Source organism: Coccinella septempunctata, chromosome 7, assembly GCF_907165205.1.
Source record: "Coccinella septempunctata chromosome 7, icCocSept1.1, whole genome shotgun sequence".
In the NCBI taxonomy this organism is placed as follows: Eukaryota; Metazoa; Arthropoda; class Insecta; order Coleoptera; family Coccinellidae; genus Coccinella; species Coccinella septempunctata.
In genome coordinates this window covers 19,223,284-19,244,329 of record NC_058195.1, presented here as the reverse complement: position 1 = coordinate 19,244,329, position 21,046 = coordinate 19,223,284, and the positions used below count along the sequence as shown (strand labels likewise).

At 36.9% G+C, this 21,046-nt stretch overlaps 1 protein-coding gene across 2 annotated transcripts in view; it reads right to left on the bottom strand.

Moving 5' to 3' along the window:
* The window catches only part of LOC123317522 (protein tweety), a 148,569-nt gene that overhangs the window by 10,482 nt on the left and 117,041 nt on the right, over positions 1 to 21,046 (bottom strand). The window contains exons 4-6 of one of the 2 annotated variants that reach the window (XM_044904096.1): positions 19,314 to 19,767; positions 16,690 to 16,890; positions 6,490 to 6,681 (exon numbers count right to left, since the gene is read on the bottom strand). In XM_044904096.1, coding sequence (XP_044760031.1) covers positions 6,495 to 6,681; positions 16,690 to 16,890; positions 19,314 to 19,767 — 842 coding nt within the window. In that variant the 3' untranslated portion in view covers positions 6,490 to 6,494. The remainder of the gene's footprint in view (positions 1 to 6,489; positions 6,682 to 16,689; positions 16,891 to 19,313; positions 19,768 to 21,046) is intronic. The other variant, XM_044904097.1, reaches the window with a different exon arrangement.

Below are 21,046 nucleotides of genomic sequence, written 5' to 3'. Positions count from 1 at the left end.
TACGGTGAAAAGAAGAATTAATTGAGATCGAAGTGCTGACGAAAGTGTATCAAGAGTTTTGGAATTTTCATAGAGATTTTTACCGAGTGTCCTATTGAGTTCAGTGGTGCTCAGATGATAAATTTAATTAAGGTACTTCTGTCCTTTGGGTTTGTTTGTGCACCCTGGGGTGACCACCGTTCAAAGAGATCAAATCATTTAATATTGTGTTAGATTGCCAGTTTCTACTACTATAAAATCTATCAAAGCAGGAAATTACTGTTCGGTTTGGGGCCCGTTATATGGACGAAAGGAAAAATGTAACTTTTAGTCTCTTTCAAACCTTTTATTAATTGACAACTACTGTCTCCACAATTGTTCATATGACTAGATGAAAATATCGTAACTAAGAACATTTAACAATGGGTCCAACAACTACCGTGAAATAGCAGTTAGGTTCCAGGAGGGCTTTGGGGCCCATTAGCGTCTCAGTCTTTAATATATTTTTCCGTTATTTACCGGTTAGGTTCTAGGTTAGCCGACTACAACCCATCGGACGAAAGGATGGGCAATAATCGGGGGAATGCACGTCAGAGACTCGAACATGTCCATTTCATGGGTCTGACAGATACAGAAACAGAAGACGTAGCTGCACAGAGCGTGAGCCTATACGATAGGAGCAAGAAGATAAACGACCAAATGTTTCCAAGCGAAGAAAAAAACGTACACGTGCACTCAATGATTTGAGCGTAGATACGAGAAGGAAAATTATGTAGTGCACTCTCTATGATTCCGAAGGCAGAATAGTGATATATGGAGCCAAGATATAGCCTGGAGAACGAGGCGAGAGGCAAAGACGATAACATGGCGCGGAGACTATCGTAGTCGAGAAAACCAAAGGTATGCACAGCTTGTAGCAAGCCTCAAAGATCAGAGGCATCAGAGAAACAAGAGATGGACATATATTGCTAGAAATCGAGAAAGGAAGCAAGTACGCACAAGACATATACAAAAAAATCAAGCAAACCATGAAAGTGGAAGTAGTGAAAAAATACTCAGGTGCGAACATTAAACAGGCAGTGAATATGTATGGAATTGACATAGATTTTAAAGAGGAAAAAATAAAAAAGGCAGTAAACGAAAAGCTAAATCTGCCACCGAACAGCGAGGAGATAGATGTTAAGACACTGAGGTCAATGTCTGGAGGGAGAAAAGCAGCCACCATACTGGCAAGACCCGATACAATGAAAAGACTAGTAGACATGAAACGTATGAAGCTAGGCTTCTCCACGGTACAGATGAGAAAGAGAGAAAAGCAGGTTCTATTTTGTCCCACGTTAACACACCAAGTATGTTCTATCAGAAGCAGCTTTCCTCCTTCAATTTTGAAGTGCATAACATGAATACTGGACATGCTTATATGTACCTATGGTACGAAGCTATTGCCAAGAGAGGCTCTAAAGAAATTGGTTCTTGTACTGAAGCATATGTGGTCGGATAGATGCACTGGACAAAACAACTGATGTGTGTTATCGATGTAAATGTTTTTACTACACACTGGTTACTTCACACAAATCGAACAAAAATTTGTCGTTCCTGGTCATAGTTTCATGCCCAGCGATAGATTTCGTAGTAATAAAACTTTTCAAAAAATGACAGAAGCCCATTCTTCCTAGTGACTGGAAGGAGGTGATAGCTAAAGCGCGGTAAATAAACCATTCTTGGTAACTGAGATGGAGCAAAAAGTTTTCAAAAATTTCGATCATTCAACAGCAAACTACAAATCACCGAGTTTGTTCGGTTCCAAATAACCCATGACCAGCCTGTTAATCTGTCTGCCTGAAAATCACACAGTTTTTTACAACCTAGGAAGGCTTCACTAGTATATTTCCCACAATTTTGGACATCACTAACACCGAACTTTTACCACCTTTATACCAGGAATTAATTCCAATCACAAAAGAAAAATGCTGTTTTGGTCATGCTTCAGTTCATAGACAAAGAAGGGCATCGACAGTTCTATAAAAATTTCAATCTGAGTTCCTAATAAAATTGCTTTCATTGTTAAAAAAGTCTCATCATCAACTCGTTATTTTCCTATCTCATTAAACTCAAAGTGAGATCGTAAGGCTAGAATAGCTAGGATTCAAACTACAACAGCTCTATGCTGAAACACTGATTGAATTCTATCTTCATATTATCCTACTCGGTTGCGTTCACAAACTTACTCAGAGAGTACGGCCATGCTCAGAGAGCATACTCTGAGCAACTAAAAGTAAGTTTGTGAACGCTTCGAGTAATCAAAACTTACTCAGAGCTTGCTCAGAGTAAGTTTGTGAACGCAACCCTCGTAGTGTCGTAGTATTCGTTTGTATTGATTAACGCTGAGTAAAATTTTTAAATCGATTTCAAGCGAATAACCTGGTCATCATTGGTAATTACCAACAATAACCAACTGCATTCAAGCGCTTTTGGTCATTGTTGGTTATAACATAGTGACGTCATGAAGTAGCCCTTCAACGTCATCATCTGGACCGCAGATAACCATACTCGAGAGCTGGGTTAAACTTCTGGTTATTGAAATGAGGTTAGAAGTTGCGAAGGGCCATAACCAAGGGCAAAATCAGCAATAACCGCGGTTATTACGGGTTATTCGCTTGAAATTGATTTTAGTTTGATGGATCCACCAGAATAGTTTGAAAACATCAAATTCAATCGATTGTACCCTCAAGACAAGGATTTCATCGCATTACCAAAATTACAATTGATATCTAAAGCAGCGTTAAAAACAAATTTAAAGAACGCAATAATAATAAGACCCGTTTGCACCAAACATACTCAGTGTTGAAGGTCCTTTAAAATGAACTCTTGACTTAAATTACGTTACACCAACTGTTAAATGACATTAAAATGGCTAAAGCTAACCTTAAATTTAAGCGCTCCTGTAATGACCACTTGAATATTTGAGGGCGGGATTCTAAACTAGAATAATTTGTTGAATTAGCTGCAGAACTTCCCATTTTTGATGGATTTTGAAAATTTAATGAATTCATTACTGAATACCAAGCCTTCTCTTTTGTCTTTATTGTAATGTCATAAAATCATATTATAGTTAGCAACAAACTCCTTTCTTCCGTTGAGAAGTTTATTGCCCTTGCAGATTACCACCATCTGCTTGGCAATGGTATTCGTACTAATAAGGACAATAGGCACATTTTCTTCACGTTCCTCTTCAACACAAGACCTTCAAAGAAAGTGTTGTACTTATATAAACTTAGGTACCTTTTATTCGACAATTCTTATCATTATCAATAATAAATAATAACCTGAGGTTATTAATCCTCCTTTAAAGGGGGATTGGTGCAAACGGGCCTAAACTGAATTTCAAATTACCATTTTTGGAATTAAATTGACTAATCTGAAATTCAATAAATTGACGGTTTCTGAAATAAACTTGATTAATCTGAATTACAACGGGAAATGGTGTAAGTCACTTGAGGTCATCAAAGATCTCACTCCTCTACACCTAGTGATAGATAGCGTAGCCCATGAGGCCATCCACAGAATATTTAGGGAAGGTACAGATAATGAGAGAATTGAAAGTCAGAGATCCTGATCCTCTCTAGAAAAGTACATTTAATCAGCGAAACTACCTAGTGATGTTATAATTAAAAAAGTAAGCATTGAGAAGAACGATGCTTTGTAAAAGGGAGGAATGATAAAAATAATACACTACCCAGAATTTTAAAGTCAATAACATTAAATGGTTTACTAATGGTTCGAAATACACGACAGGGGCTACATATACACGATCGTTAGACTGCTGCTCGAGTGCAATCGAAAGTATGTATGCTCATACCTCAAAAATTACAGAAATTGTTGAGTCCATCGCTAGAGAATTGCGATTCATCGTATTTCTATGATGTGTGATCCACTGAAAAAAGCCAATTATAGATTTCTAGACAGCTTCGTGAGGAAATTTTGAGATGAAAGTTGATCGTAGTTCAAGTGCAAATGAAGAGAATTCAATCCTTCAAATAGTGACAGAAAATTCATCTATCAGTACGCGCAGAATAAACAAGCAGAAGAGGTCCCTAAAAACAGAGTAAATAAAATAATAAAAAACATCATCAACAAATTGTACAAAAATTAGAACAAGGTGATGAAATTCCAAGGCTCAATTTTTCTCAATGGATCATAAGCCATAGAAGAATGATTTCTTGGATTCCGTTTACCGATGAATCGCAATTCACTGAGGATGGAATTAATAACTCCCGTAATTTTCACGTATTGGCTCAGAATAATCCAATATAAATAATTCAAAAAGATGCCTAAGATTACCCATAAATGTTTGGAGCGGTATCTACAACAATCGTTGGATTGGCCCTCATATTTTTGAGAATAGGTTGACAGGAGAAATTTATAAAAAATTTTTGGAACATACTTTGCCTGGTTTGTTGGGAAACATTGTGAACATTGTTACAACATGATGAATCTCCTGCACACTACTCAAGAGAAATGAACGACTATTTGACCAACATTTTTTGAAAACAGATAGATTGGCAGAGGTGGACACCGTTTCATTTAGGAACACTTTTTCACTAGTTTATATCTCAATCTGAACTCTTTACTTACTTACAATAGTATTCTTTTTCAGTCATAAAAATCATATTGTTCACGCACAGGCTGTGTAAAGGATGACAAAACTGTAGAATATGAAATAATTTTACCTGTAAGTTCGAGATTTATTAATGGTAATGTCCACGTACAGGGTGATCCAATATTCACGAAAATAGGAAAAGTCTGAATTTTACCCAAAACGGATCTGATTTATTTGAAATCTTTCGGTCGAATAGTTCAAGAGTTATGTTAAACTCTGAAATTTCAGGCATAAGATGAACATCACCCTGTCTAATCTAAGAGAAATGACAGGTTTTGATGTCTAATCATAAAGAAAAACCAATTATGTATAGGCCGACGTTTCGTTTATTTTTATAGACATCCTCAGGGCACTTGAAGAGACAGCAGAAAACTTTGTGTTATGACTCAATCAAAACATGAAAGTTGTAGGCATAATAACAATTAATGGAATACAATTTACAAAAACAAGCATGAACACCGGACGTTAAAGTTCAAAAATCAACTAAAATAGGTAGGTCAACAAAATATGACGAGTATAGAAAATGAAATAACAATAAAGCATAAAATACTCACAATACTGTATGATCTACTTTGTCAAACAAGACGCTACATCAATACAACAATGAACCAAACTAATTAGCATAAACACATTCATTACTCGGCAAGACAGCGAAAGTGAATGAAGATCCCAGACATGAACTGAATACGTAGCAATTTATTCATTATGGATATATAAGAGAATAATATGCAGTATTCATATTTTCGATGTCAGTTCTCCTATTAACAACATTCGAGTCATTCCCTATTTAAATCATTTCATGTAGTAATCTTTCTTTTTTCAAATTTGTTTACTTGCAAATGACCCCCGTTTCATCAAAATTAAAAATATGTAGAGAATCTCTACTAGGTGAAATAGGGGAATCATCCTGTATATCCCAAACGACGGTACTCAGGCGATTAAAACCTCTTGATACGAGTCCAGCCTGATAACATTGGGCACCTTTACACTAACGCTCTTTCCTGCGCGACTGGAACACCCCGTGCCACTAATGAAAGAATGCTAGTGTAAGGGCAAATCATTCGGGCGATAAACCCGACTTAGTTCGTTCGGATTCCGGGCGTCTGTGTATTCGCGCAGGATTCTAATTGAAGGTACCTCAGTGTTGTTACCAACCTTTCTTCAGCACTTATATTCTCACGCATTTTGGGTCTTGTTTAGAAATTATTGGAGAAACTAATTCTAATAATATACGAAAGATTTGGCATCCATTCTCAAATAATTTCTGAAGTCCATAGGAAAATTTTCACGCAACTCATTCAACAAAGGCATATGTCCAAATGCCGATTTTACATCCATTTTTTCACCCAACATCTTCTGTTTCTTTTCTTTGAAATATTCATATACACTGCCAAGCACGAAGCCACTTTCAGTTTGCGTTTTTTTATTTATTTTGTCCATTTCAAGCTATGCAGTCGCGCTAAAACCGTTGAAAATTTCAACATGCCACGAGTCACACCAACCTCTCGCTTATAATGGGAGATTTCGAATTGGACGCTCCAAAGTAAACGCGAAACTGCGCGAAAAACCTTTGCGACTTCAATGCACAAAATAGTTGACACGCGCCACTCCATACAGATTCGATCGCGCGCGAAGGAGAGTTTAGGTAAGGGCACCTATTAATTCATGGTGTCGAATTCTTCCCAGGATATTATCATGTATATAATTTCGATCTGGACTAGGATAATGATTACGTCGTAGGCCGTAGCTGAAATGAGGCAATAGGGAAGTTGTTTTAAGAAAGGTTGCTCAAATCTTCCGATATACCTTTTGGTTTTCATCTGTTTGAGGGAAAAGTAGAAACCTCTCACCTGTCTCAGTAAAAGTCAGAGCTCTCTAGCGTCTTGCACTGTTTGCTCAGAGTCGCGTACTTTCCATTATTGGGTCCTGCCAAGATGGGGTCGTGATGGTGTGATGGTAATCTGCCAAGGGTGTGACCGCGGAGATGCGACAGATGGGCTCCTCTATGATGTTGCTCGTTTGGCCGGTTGTCACATCCATCTCTGTAACAGGTGAAATCTGCGTTGCTCATATCTGACTCACTGGAATCCCTTAAGTATATCGAGTTCTTATAGATATTGATCCTGTTTTGAAAGACAATAATTCATTTGAATTGTTATTGATGATATTTTAATTTGAATCAACTTATCCTTCTCATTTTCATTGTCCATTTCGATAAGTTTCTAAGAAGTGATAAAATGTAATGAATGGAAATACTCATATCTGAAAAATTAGAAGCAGTTGGAAGATCAATAAGAAATCACAAAATCTTACCACATTTTCCTCGAAATCATTCGAGATAATCTTTATATGCATACAATAGTGGTGACAATTGCTCGTTGACGCGTAGTTTTGACAGAAAACATTTGAACTAAGCAGCAAATGAAGTGGGATGTATAAAAAATTTCCCCTGGGTGAATTGTTAGATCAACACGTCGGGTTACCTTTCCCGATTTTCTGATATGTACATTGCGTTGCTATGGAAATACGGCCATTTTATAAAAATATCTTTTTTTCTTGAAATTCTATCTATAACTTTGACGTTTCTTCATCTTCATCCTCAATCTAAACGTAGGTGGAGCAGGATATTTTGTTCTTAAGCTCTTCTTGTTTACAGATTGTAAATATAAGAAAAATTTCCGCCAATTGAACTTTCAACCCAGCCGTCCCATCCGAAGTCCGTGATTTTTCCAAAGAATGTTCTTTTCGCTTTACTGAATCATCGTACAAATCTGTTTGTACTACTTCGTCGTTTTCCTCATGAAAAAAAATTTGGATGTTAACATCCAACCCCTTAAGGGTTGAAGTTCCAACCCGACCGTTCCATCTGAGTCCACAAGTTTTTTTACAAAATATTTCATTGTCCCTACCGAATCATCGTACACAATTAAATGTAAATTATGTAGGTTGAGAGGTTGAACTTTCAACCCCGTTGCTCATCCGTCCCCACAATTATTTTCACAAATATTCCTCCCACCGTATTGATTCGTCGTAAAAAATCTGTTTGTGCTCCGTCGCCGTTTCCCCTAAAAAAAAACTAATGTTCTTGAAAAAAGTCCGGGATGTCATACCTCCAACTTTTGAGGATAACCCATAATAGGTTATCGTGAGGAGAGATTAAGTTTTGAGATGAATCGCGATAATATCCATTTCGAACTTTTTCATCGATGAAGTGGAAAAGAAAATTCCGTTGTGGGATATGGAATCTCCCGAATATTCCAATATAATTTGAAAACATGTGGAAAAGTTATCTGAAGGTGATTCAGAACAAAACTTTCAAAAAAACGGGAAAGGAGAAAATTCCCACAAAACTAAAGACCGATAAGTCAACTATCGTCTCTTCGTAAAATGTAAAGTAAATGAAAGAGTAATATCCAAGAGGCTTATAGAAGAAACTGAATAAGGTAAACGAACCGAATTCAAACACTGTACTGAAATATGAAGTTATTCTTACCAAAGTTCTGTTTCGTTTCAACAAGTTTCGATATGAGTGTAGCCATTTATAAACAGTTATGAACATTACTTTCGAAAATACGAAGTACGTAGGGAAATCCGACAATAACGACCATTTCCATGAAAACCTCTAACCTCTATTGTGAACGCCAGTTTCTTACAAGGAACGTGATTTCGGTGTGTACTTATAGGTAAGATTGTGATCAAACTTTCATGCAAATTCAACATTTTTTGTTTGAAGATCATTACTGAACAGTTTTTCCAATCGATTTTCATTCCATTTAATTTTCACTTGAAATCAAACTAATTTCTTGGGTGTCCAATTTATGTACCTACAAGAGCATATATCCTAATAATGAAACGAGGTGTCCGAATTATATCCATATGTTGAAATTAAGTTTTTGTGTTTTTTTTTTCTAGTATCTAGACCTCTGTCGGAAGTGGATTTCGCAGTTAATTTATCCTTTTCCTAATTCAGATACCGGGTGTCATAGTTATATCCGAAAGTGTCTGCTTTTGACACACACGTCAAAAGAACATTTTTATTCCAGGATGTCGAGAAGAAATTGTAAATACTCTTTAGAATCCTTGAATGCAGCAAGAGGCTATGAAAAATGGTATGCCAACTAAAACAGCGAGTAGGGTATACCAAATGCCTAAAACCGCACTGCATAACAAGTTTATAGGAATATATCCAGCACAGTGTAAAACTGGGGCTCCAACCATTGTAACATAAAATGAAGATTTATTAGTAAAATGGATTATACAGATAGCTAAGGTGGGATTTCCCGTAACCAAGGGGCAACTCTTAAACAGCGTTGTTCAAGCTCTCCTGTAAAATAAAAGTAAAGAAGATCCTTTCAAAAATAGAGATAAGGGTTGCATGCCAGGTCGTCGATGGTATGAAGGATTTTTGCGGAGTCATCCTGAGATTTGTAGGCGCACATGCCAGAATCTAGTACAAGCTAGGTTTAAAATATCGGAGCACGGATTGAGGGGGTGGTTTCGCGAAGTAGAGACATATTTTAAGGATAATAGTCTGTTAGATATACGGAAAGATCCCCGTAGGAATTTCAATTCGGATTAGCATGCATTCTTCCTATGTCCCAAAGGATCCCAAATATTGACAAAAAAAAAGAGTCAAGAACGTTTCAGAATGCTTGACTGCTTTAATAACAGGTGCTTATTTTATAGAATTTTTTCAACTTAAGTATCCAATCGTTACTTTTTTTCCACAGCAAATGCAGCAGGTGAATTGGTACCACCAGTCATGTTTTCCTACGAGAGAATTCAGCAAAACGTTGTAGCCTTAATGCCCCACAATTGGGGATTAGGCAAGTCGCATTCTGGATGGATGATTCTTCGAATATAAAATCAATGTCTTCTATCAATGGGTGATTGAAAATGGTATCGAATTACCCCTAATTTTTTTGTGGACGGGTATAAATCCCATTCAACATTGCATCTTAGCAATTTTTGTTCTGAGAAAGCAATTTTTCCCATTGTATCCCAACTCTACCCATTTACTTCAACCGCTCGACGTCGGTACTTCTAAACCACTGAAACCAATGAAATCTTCGCCTCGTTACTGAACACCGTAATAAAAAACACTCTTAATCCAACATTAATGAAAAACGCTTTCCAACCTGCAGCTTCTCCCCATTCGATGCTAATGCCATCAGTTTTGATAAGTTAGTCACAAAAGATCTTCAGGAAAAAGAAAATTTTGTGAATTCGATTCGGATCATCTGAAATTTCTCGAAAACGATATAGCCTCCAATACTCTTCAAGACTTCAAGAACACATACAGCTCTGGAATTTAATTTTCTGGCCGACTACAAGATTTATCTTTATACAATTTATGGCAAGAGTACCAGAATTATGTAAAAAAATCATCAGAAAATCAGAAAGGTGATGGACCAGTCCGAGCTTCTTCTAAAAATCCGAAAGATAATGATCCCATGGCAACAATTGCTAAAAATCCAGAAAATAGTTTAGTGCTTGAGGGAGACTGGATCAACGATATGCTTCTTGTTTTTTGATACTTAAATAGAAGACATAGAACTGGCCAGTAACTGACTGTTCAGACAAGAACATTATTGAGGCAGCTGATAAGAGAACTGTGGTGAAAAATAAAAAAGAAGGATCCACCTTGGGTGAAGCAGAAATGAGAGAAGCGAAAGTGAGTACGCTTGTAACAGCCGAAGCGAGAGAAAAGGTAAGAAGGGAGCTAGACGAATACGAAAAAGAAATAAACCAATTGAAAGTTGAGACAGAAATAGAGCCTATTGTAAGAGACCTTGCAACGATCTCAAAAAATTCAGGAGCATCATCTTCAGTTCAGCCAGAAGGATTGGAAAGCATTGTCAGTAGCATTAGGAAAGCAACTAAAAATAAGGAAGTACCATCTTCATTCAAGACCATTTTGTTCTGGCCTGAACAGAAAGAAGTTAAAAAAATGAGAAAAATATTCAAAATACCTAGCGTTGCCAGTTCCGATCAATGAAAGGAGTACTGTCATAAAAAAAGATAAAGAGAAACAAGAAGAGAAAAGATTAAGAAATGAAAAAATTAAACAGATAAATTTGGAGAATAAGGTTTTCGAACCAAAGGCAAAGCGGAGGAATTGTACGACACACAAGAACCAGAAGACTTTCGATATAGATACTGAAAATTCTCAGAAAAAATGTACCTTTAAAATTGGTAGTTTTGTGATACCTAGGTGAAAAATTTTCAGGAATTATTGAGAAAGTTAGAAAGAATGAAGTCCTAGTAGGTGCAATGAGTCCCAGTGGAGACCACTGGAAATGGCCATCGAAGAAGGATACTATACGGTACCGATTTACGAACACTTTAGAAACTATTGGGGAGCCAACTCTTCATAATAAGAATAAAAGGGGTATATACACCGTCCTTAAAATTGAAAAGTACCTCAATTTTCATGCAAACATGACGTGATGGGAGCTATGTCTGAATTTGTCTGATGAATAAATGGTGTAATAAGTAGAAAATTAAACTCAAAGCGCAATAGATGCACCCTGCTTTGTTAGGAACAGAAAAATATATCGAGACTTGAAATGGGAAACCGTCACGGAATTTATAGAGAGGGAAGTCCAGAACACATTTGAAACGGCAAAGACATATCCAAATCTAAAACTAAGGAAACTAATAAACCTTGAGACCTTGAGAGGAACATATACTCATTGAAACAATCCAATGAAGATATCCAACAGAGGATGAACCCATCATGAAAGCGATCAACGATTTATAGTCAAATGCTCGAAACGAATGAAGAAGCGTCTCAGGAAAGTGAAAAACCCCATTTTTTCTGCTTCAGTTGAGATATGGTTCGTCTTTTTGTATGTTATTCATAAAAATGTTATATGTAGCTATGTTTGGATAACATAAATGAGAAATTAAAAAAAAAAATTAACACAATCATATAGTAATAAGGACAGTGACAATAAAAATGTTTGTAACTCCTTCTAAGAACTGCTGAATAAATTGAAAAATTTTTTTCAGCAGGTTAAAAAAAATTTACCTGGTCAGCGAAGATGATTTGATTTCTTGTAAAATGTCCGCCTGGATATTCCGAGTGGTATACATCAAGTCGGGACATTGTTAGTAGCAAAAATAGAGTTATCACTCAGAATTCGAAAGATAAGTATCATAAGCTTATTCACCATCGAAAGTCCATTTTTTTTCTAAATAAAATTTGAAATTTGTCCTTCAAAATAGAATCGAGACTATTGTCGAAATGAACTAAAGTTCCACTTTAGAATGAATCTAGAAGATTCGACAGAAACGTTAAAACGAGGAAAAATATCAATTAATCCTTAAACCTAATAATGCATCTAAATGAAAGAAGACTAAGCGGATGCGTATAAACTAATGGCCTAAATTGTAACAGAAATTGCTGACAACGAAACAGAATATCAATATTTTCTAATTTATACCAAATAATACATACACAGATTGATTGAAAGCTTGGAAATTGTTCAAACCTCAGGAAGATGAGCAAAACGAAAAATTGTAATAGTCATTTTACCCAAAAACGGGACATACAAGTTTTTGGTCTATGTACAGGATGTCCCAAAATCGATGCTCACTTAGAGCATCTCAAACATATTTTTTCGAAATAATTAGATATCAGAAAGCAGATCATAGATATATGATTCGTTCTCTAGTTACAGGGCGTTTCTGAAAAATGACTGTTTCAAATATTTTGCCATATTTTGGTTCATGTTCGAGATATTCGAAAGATTTCTGATAGTTTTTTTCAGTAATTTTTATGTTTTATGTGATACTCGTAACGGATCATAGCAATTAATTACCATTTCAGGATATAGAGGGTGTCGGTTTCTTTTTAATAAGTCACCCTATATATTCCAACGCAGTTTTGGTTTCGCAGGTTTGTCGAAAAGCATCCCGTTTTTCAGGAATATCACCCGTTTCAAAGATATTAAGTTGTTCGACTTCATTCTTGACTAATATATAAATCTTATATTATGTATATCTATTCGACTTGCTTTAGTGCTCGTTCGAGTTCGTCAATGTCGCGTTTCTATCGAAGTTTCGATTCCGTTTATGTGTATTCTTAATAAAATTTTAATCTGACAGGTTTAACTGTCGAGATAACTGGCGGAATAAATTTATTTCGAAAAAATGCTTGGACACGTCGATTTTTGTTTCGAGGGGGACCACTTTCAAACACAAATTCACAACTATATCGCTTCAACCCTTAGTGTTAGAACACCAACCCTTAAATTTTGAATGGGAAAGATAGGGTGGGTGATACCTCATTTGAAAGGCCTTTTTATGCTGAATTCAGCGTATTAATTTTTCTCATTTAATTAGTTCATTTTCGAGATATTCTATTTTGAATTTCGTACAGTACCAGTAATTCCGCTAACCATGCTATGTGAAATCAAAAATTATTTGACTAATTCATTCTGTGTTAACGATGGTAACCGTTAATTGTCAACATTAGACAACGAAATAATTATTATTGGTTCTTAGTTTCTTCAACAATTAAGGTGAAAATGGTTTATTCTTTGGCAGAAAGAATTGAAATTATTTCTTTATTTTCCATTGTTGATGAGAGAAATGAACATTATTTTGATGTCTGGTGTATGGCAGTTATGGAGTTTCATTAAATCTACAAAATGAATGAATAAATTCGCTTGATTCAGACAGCTTGCTTGACGACAATACCATAGTTTTTTCAAATTCAAATGTCAATATTTCAAGAATCAATGAATCAAATGAAGAAAAAACCAATATGCTGAACTCAGGATGCGAAGACCTTCTGAATGAGGTGAAATTTACCCCATCTTCCTCATTGAAAATTTAGGGGTTGTTGTTCTAACACTAAGGGTTGAAGCGATGTAGTTGTGAATTTGACCTTAAATGTTGTCCCCCTCGAAACAAAAAATCGACGTGTCCGAGCATTTTTTCGAAATAAATTTATTCCGCCCGTTATCTCGTCTGTTTCGTTTTAAAAAGCCCACCCTGTATATAAAGAGTTCCATATCAATTATTGAGTAGAAAAACAAACTATCAGAACGGATGAACTTTTTGAAAAACCGGTAAAGAAATGCTTTACGTTAAATTGGCGACTAAAAAACTGCGTTGAAAAATATAGCGTGTCCCATTTGACTCTCTATATCTCTGAAATGGTAATTGATTTGTATTATCTTATAGTTCCAAAGATGCTCACAGTGAGCATAGAATTTGGGACATTCTGTATGTAGGAATCTACAGCTCGCTGATTTTCTCCTATCAATTGAACCAAATACAGAGTGTTTTAGAAGGAGTCGAAGTTGGAAAAATCATCGATAGAAGAGACCGTTATACGCCCCTTGATCGTGTGTTATATGCATCATCGAGAAAAACATGGAATCTTATTTGAGCTGTATGAATCGACCATATGTTTCCGTTCGGAATATTGACATGTTAGGTTCCTACGGGGAATTTGCATTAACGACACCTTAAGATATTAGTATTCCTTTAATTATCTTGCAAAGTCTGCGATTTTTATGAAATATTTCATTTCGGTCCGCTGTCTACCCCGACAGTTTTCTGTTGAGTCTTTTAGACTCTAGATATAAAGTATAAAATTAACCTAAATTGGCCTAAATTATCCATGAAAACTGTACATGTTGTCACCATTTAGTCTGATGAGGCAAAAATAAGGTGGTAATATTATCAGTTTCAAGAGCATTTTCAATACCGTACCACAATTCTTCACATTTCACTACAAAGGAAGTTCCAAATGACCTCAAACATTTTTTGGTTGTTAGAGGCATCTTTCGATAAATTTGGAGCCAAAAGTAGTGTTCACTACTGGATTCAATTCAGTGTAATGAACTAATGATTCATACCATTTCAGGCGGTCGGTGTGTGAATCCATTGGATATGAATGCCTAGTAACTCCGCCTTCTCAAATACACTGCGTAAAAAAATTAACGCACATTATGGAAATCTCAAATTTATTCTACAACTGAAGGTGTTCTCAATGATAATTATTTTTATCAGAATTATGCATGCATATGTATCCACTTTCAACGGTTTTCTTCAATACAGATGTTTTTTTTCCCAGCAGGAAAAAAAAGATGATATCAGATTTTGAATGTATTGGCTCCATTCTAAAATCAGTTGTTCTCGATAAATTCTAGTGATCAATAGTTTTTCTTTCGTTTGATTTTCTACACTCGATCGCTATGCAACGCGAAACACGCAATTTGACCCAAGAGGAATGTGCCCAAGCGGTAGTTTTGCGAGAAGAAGGGTGGGCATACACAAAAATTGCAGAAAGGTTTGGAGTTTCCCCATACAAGTGTGTCCAGAATGTTGCAGCGATTCAGGGAGACAGGTATGAATGTCTGAAGACCAGGACAGGGTAGACCACGGGTGACAACTGCCATTCAAGAACGTTACTTGAGAGTTTCTTCGTTCTTCGACAACGGTTTGCAACCGCTCGCCTCCTTCAAATTCAGCTTGAGCAAACTGATGAGGTGCAAATTAGCACTCAGACAATAAGAAATCGCCTCAGAGATTTTGGATTTTACGAGAGAGCATATCCATTGGGAAGAGGCCGATTGGGAATATGATTTAAGGCCTCGTGTCGCGGCAAGAGGCCCAGCTTTTACCCCAGCTCATCGAAGGGCGCGTTTGGATTTTGCGAGAGAGCATATCCATTGGGAAGAGGCCAATTGGGAAAGAGTTCTCTTCACAGATGAGTCTAGATTCTGCCTCTACCATAGTGATCGACGTTTCCTGGTATACAGACGTCCACATGAAAGATATGCTCAGTGCAATTTCCTGAATACTACTGGTTTCGGGGGAGGATCGGTTATGGTATGGGGTGGAATATCTTTGACTGCTCGCACAGACCTAGTGGTCGTTGATAATGGAGCTATGAATGCTGATAAGTATATAAGGAACATTCTTGAAAAGCATGTAGTGCCATTTGCCCCATACATTGGTGAAAATTTCATTTTTATGGACGATCATGCCAGACCCCATCGTGCGCGCATCGTTCAGTAGTACCTTGAAGCGGTTGAAGTCTCTCGAATGGAATGGCCAGCAAGAAGTCCAGATCTCAATCCGATTGAGCAGGTTTGGGACAACCTCAATACAAGGCTCAGAAATTCAGAAAATCATCCAGCTACTCTCAATGACTAAGGAATCCAACTCGGAGAAATCTGGGAAGGATTGGATCAGAACATTTTAAGATCACTCATTTTGAGTATGAACCGTCGTTGCCGAGCTGTAATTAACGCAAGGGGTGGAAATACCAAGTATTAAATCACTTATCAGCATTTCAGTATTTCTAGAATTGTTCATTCCTCTTCTTTCACATAAAATTCGGTGAAATCCTGAATTTTTCTTCCATTTAATGTATCTTGTTTTGACCAAAACCTTCCCGAGAGAACATAAAAAATAAGTTATAAAGTCAATGTAGAGTTAACTTTCATTAAAATTGAGATTTTCAGAATGTGCGTTAATTTTTTTGCACAGTGTATTTCATGTGGGCGATTCTGGTGAAATGGTTTATTTTTATGAGTTCTACCTTCAGTGAAGAAATAATTACCTTTGAAAACACTCTGTATATAGGATTAAGAAGAATTACGGAAACATAAATAAACACAAGGAGGTTCAATCCATGTAGTAAAAAACGTAATTTGATTCGTTTCATGTGAAGATGATATCTTGTCAGTTGTACAGCAAGGTATACCAAATGATTGGAGGATATAATTGAAACAATCTACGTAGACAATTAATGGACCAACAACCACTTGGTTGTAGCTAATTTCGACTGTTGAATTCGATGGAATATAAATTCATTCACAGAGAAAGACGGAAATTAAAAATAACTGAAATTTCTTCAAGAGAATTCAAGGGGATCTACTGTTGTAAATTTACTTCATTCAATCCAAGTCGAACCAAATGTTCAAACAACAAAAAGTTGACTTCTTCCGACAGTAAATACTTGAGGAAATTTCCGGCAAATGTTCGAAATAAAAAAGGAATAATATAAAAATTAAGACAAGTACAGTGGATTTTGAGCATCATGCAAGGGAGGGGCAGATGCATGCACCCTGTTATACATCAAGGCGGATGAGTAGCTGGGGGGAGGAGTGTCTGGGGGATAAGACGACCCTTGGCTCCGTTGTAGAGTGCGAGCTGCAACTGCCTGGCTGGCTTGTGCTGTAGGCAGAAATGGGTCAGTCTCATTATGGTCCTGGTAGTCTTTCCTGAAACAAACAATCGGTTTGTACTAATTTCATAAGTATCCAGTGGTAAGAGAGGAAAATCAGGTGATTTAAAGGGTTGAGAAATCGCTATCGATGAGCGAACCACTGCCAATTGGGTCCGCGAAGACGAATAACCAGAGCGTGCTTAGGCGCTGGTCTCCCTCACCCGCTGCCCGCTACCGACGACGTGCGGCTGACGTCATACGGGAACGCTGGCGGTCGCTGACAACGGGCGCATGGTCTCTCTGAAATACCTTTCGCATTCTACATGCGCGCTGCAACACTAGGCTACTATGTAGTGTGTTTCAAGATGAATGTAGAATTCGAGTAGAATTACTTACTCGTTTGATTTTTGGGGAAGAAGACGATGAACTATTGGCTTTGTCAACAAAGAGGCAAAAAACGGATACAATGTTCCAGAAAAGGAAAAAGGAAGGCACTTTTTACGGTTTGGATAACTGTATTAAGTGCAATGATACAAAATTTAATGAATTTTCTCGACTTCCCCAAGAAGTTTAAGTTCAATTGAACATGAAATCACAAAACCTCCAACCATTAGATGCCCACGGCCTATTTCACCCTCTAAAAATCATTATGCTTGAGTACATTACTTTTATAGTCACTATGTGAGGCATGTATAGTGCAAGATAACATTCTATTAACTGAATCAGCATTTCGTACTTTTTCTTATTAGAAGAACTCATTTTTCCCTCTGACGTCCACCCGTCACTATGCTATTGAATCAATCCAACCGGCGCGTGCGACGTGTGACCTTCGCCAGCCGCGGCTGAACGTCGCACGCGACGTTTCAGGCAGACCGTGCCCGTAGTTTTCCGAATATAGCATTCACACGTTGACGGCGGCGGGTCCGCGTACGTCGTCGGTCGCGGGCAGCGGGTGTTCGGGGAGACCAGCGCCTTAGCGAATTCTCTCGAGCCAGGAGCCAGATCGGAAATAAGAAAGAAAAAGCTCTAAATTTTTGACGCTCACCAAACGTAAATATAAACAAATCAACGTCAGTCGCCCATTTGACCAAAGTGAGGGTAGCACTGATCAACTCATTCACAAACAGAGAGAAAAACACTATAGTGTTTTTGGCCTCGGTTCAAATTAAATTCATTATGGTTTTTATGGAAAATCAGCCCGAAAAAGTGGATATCTCGTCCTGCCTATTAAACTCGTTTTATTCCATTTTGAGGCTCAAAGACGACGTTATTCAACCCATAGCTTTGTAGCTATGCAACTTACCCTTTTGGGTAAGTTGACGATTATCCATTCAGTGAAATAATTTTTTTTTTTTACTCACAAGTGGAATAGAATAAGATGAACATGACTGGATAAACGCCATCTTGCTCTTGTTGCCATGGCGAATAAAGCCCAGGCAACAATCAATCGAACCGACACCTTTCGTGCCATTTCATGATGCAATGAAATGAGAATTATATAATTCTCTGGAAAGTGTTATCATTTGAATCCTAATCAAAATGGAATGAAATTGTGTATACAACACATGTGTTATAAATGTTCATTCATTCGAAGAAATAAACCTATTCGCCCTTCGGGCTCGTGTATTAAACTTGCTTCTCATGAATAAACATTCATTAAACCCACTTGTTGTATGAATAACTATTATAGTTTGCTGAATCATAGACTAATTGAACAGAGAATAGATATAGCCCACCCAAAAAATACAGTGTTTCTGACAAAGCAGTGGCGACAATTGGAAACGTGGCCAAATCCGCCATGTTACTGCCAAACAATAAAAAACAAGACCACAATTGTCGCCACTGTCTTGTAAGAGTCACTTCATCTAAAAAATACAATGACTCTGACAAGACAGTGGCGACAATTATAGTTTCGTTTTTCATCGTTTTACCATATCATGGCGGATTTGGCCACATGAAGTGACCCAATCCGCATTCAGATTATTATAATCTGTCCTTCTGTCAGGTTAATGCAAAATTTCCAATTGTCTCCACTGTCTTGTGAGAGTGACTGAATGTAAAAAAAAAAACGCTTCAGCACCATCTGTTTTTGCGGTACAGTTACTATGTAATTTGAAACAAAACTAAATTGAAAAGGAATCTGTGGCGCCCATTTCGAATTTTTTTGTAGAAATCAAGACAAATAATTATCTTCCAAAATCAGAAAGAAATTCGAATTATGCGTTGCCCTGAGGCTTGTCGGCACTTAGCAAGCCTACTTCATAGGGACCTTACTGTAAAAGTTTCATGTCAACAGAAATACAGCTATTAAAGCTGATATCAACATCATGCTTAAACCTGTAAGCCCAACATTATACATGACTTTCGCCCTCTGTAGAAAATGCGTGTGAAATGGCCGACAATCAACTTATTGTCATATTTTTTTTAATTCTTTTGCTTACCCCTAAATTGTAATTGACCGCAAAAATGAATACTCACTTTTTCCTGATGTAGATCCAAGTGTGGGAGTCAACCCACACGAGTACAGTTAACAGAAATCCAGCTATTAGAGCTGATATCAACATCATGCTTAAACCTGTGAGCCCAACATTACACATGGCTTTCGCCCCCCGTAGAAAATGTGTGTGGAATGTGCGACAATCAACTAATGCTGTAATGGTGGTGACTAGGCCGTCTGCTGAGTTTATTTCATTTTTTAAAGAACTGAATTTGGTATCCAGTCCCTTTTTGGGAAATAAATAGGTTGCGGGTAGTCTCAGTTTCTGAAGGTTCGTTCTCACGTTCTCAATGGCTGTTTTGGCCTCCCGCAGTCGCTGAGTGAATGGGTTAGCTCTGGCTCTCTCACATATTGTATAGTATCTCAATATTTCTTTGGAAAGTTCGGTATATCCCCGATCTTCGATGAATTTGTCGGGTGCCATACAAAGATCACCTGAAAATAAATCAAAAATTACATCATTGCAACTTAATCACACTTTATTTAACCTGAAACTGAGTGAAGTGGAATAAGCAATAAATCAAAAACATGATTCCCATCCAATACAGGGTGTAATCGAAGGCGAGGCTTTTTTTCAATAGAAGGTAAAACTGGTCAAAATGAAGCGTTTCACCAAAAATTACCTATACAAAACTTTCAAAATGACAAAGTTGAAAAAGAAATTGAAAATGATTACTGAAATAGATCCTAATACGACCCGACCCTATACCGTTTGTTAGCTGAATTATCTCCAAGCAGTGGAAAAAAACTTATCTCCTGATTCGACCATGTGGTTTCGTTTAGGATATTGGCTCGTTCGATATTTACGTGGTAATGAAAATGGAAAGTTAGAATTGCCGAATTGTTCCATAGAAATCATATTATATATAATTATATTTTTTACGATGAAAATTCCGTTTTTAAAAACACAAACTTTATTTTTGGAAATTTACAACAGTGACTAGAGACTACTCTATGTAATGAGACTGATTGACTTCTGAATTAATTCTCCTCTTGCATCCTGAATGAATTGATATTTATAACATAGGGTTATCTTAAAAGAGATAAGGATGCAGGTGCACTATTGCGTAATATTAATATGGTATGGCTATATGTAGATTCAAATGAGTAACAAACAAAAGTCTAATTTAAGTTAATAAGGGTTAGGATTATGTAATTCCTCCCCACCTTGGATAAAGGTATCTCCCAAAGGAGTAGCTTTACAATTAAAATGATTATTGAAATATTTAAAGGCTAAAAATGCAATTATTGCTAAAATTATCAATATTAAGATTATTAAAAATGTATGATTATTATTTTGGAAGTTCCATCCTTCCAACTCTTCTAAATGGATATCTGGGATTTCTTCATCCTCTGTAGCATCTTCTCTCTTGGAGTATTTGTGTTTGGATACCATCTTGGGTAAAACGATGAATTTTTCTTCACTAATAACTGCAGTTGGGGAAATTTCTTTTTGACCATTACTGACGACACAACTTGTGCGTATGATAGCGATTGGAGGAACAAAATGCCATGTTGTTTGATGAGGGCAATCTTCTTTAATTTTTGTGTTTTCCACGGAGAGGATATTTCCATCTTCTAATAATTTGAGGTTTGACGTAGGAACCATTTTTCGTCTTGTACAATTTTCGAAGTGGGTTTTCAAGATATTTTCCATACATATTGGAGGCTTGGATAATGAGTCTTGATCGCAGAGGAAATCATCTTCGACTGG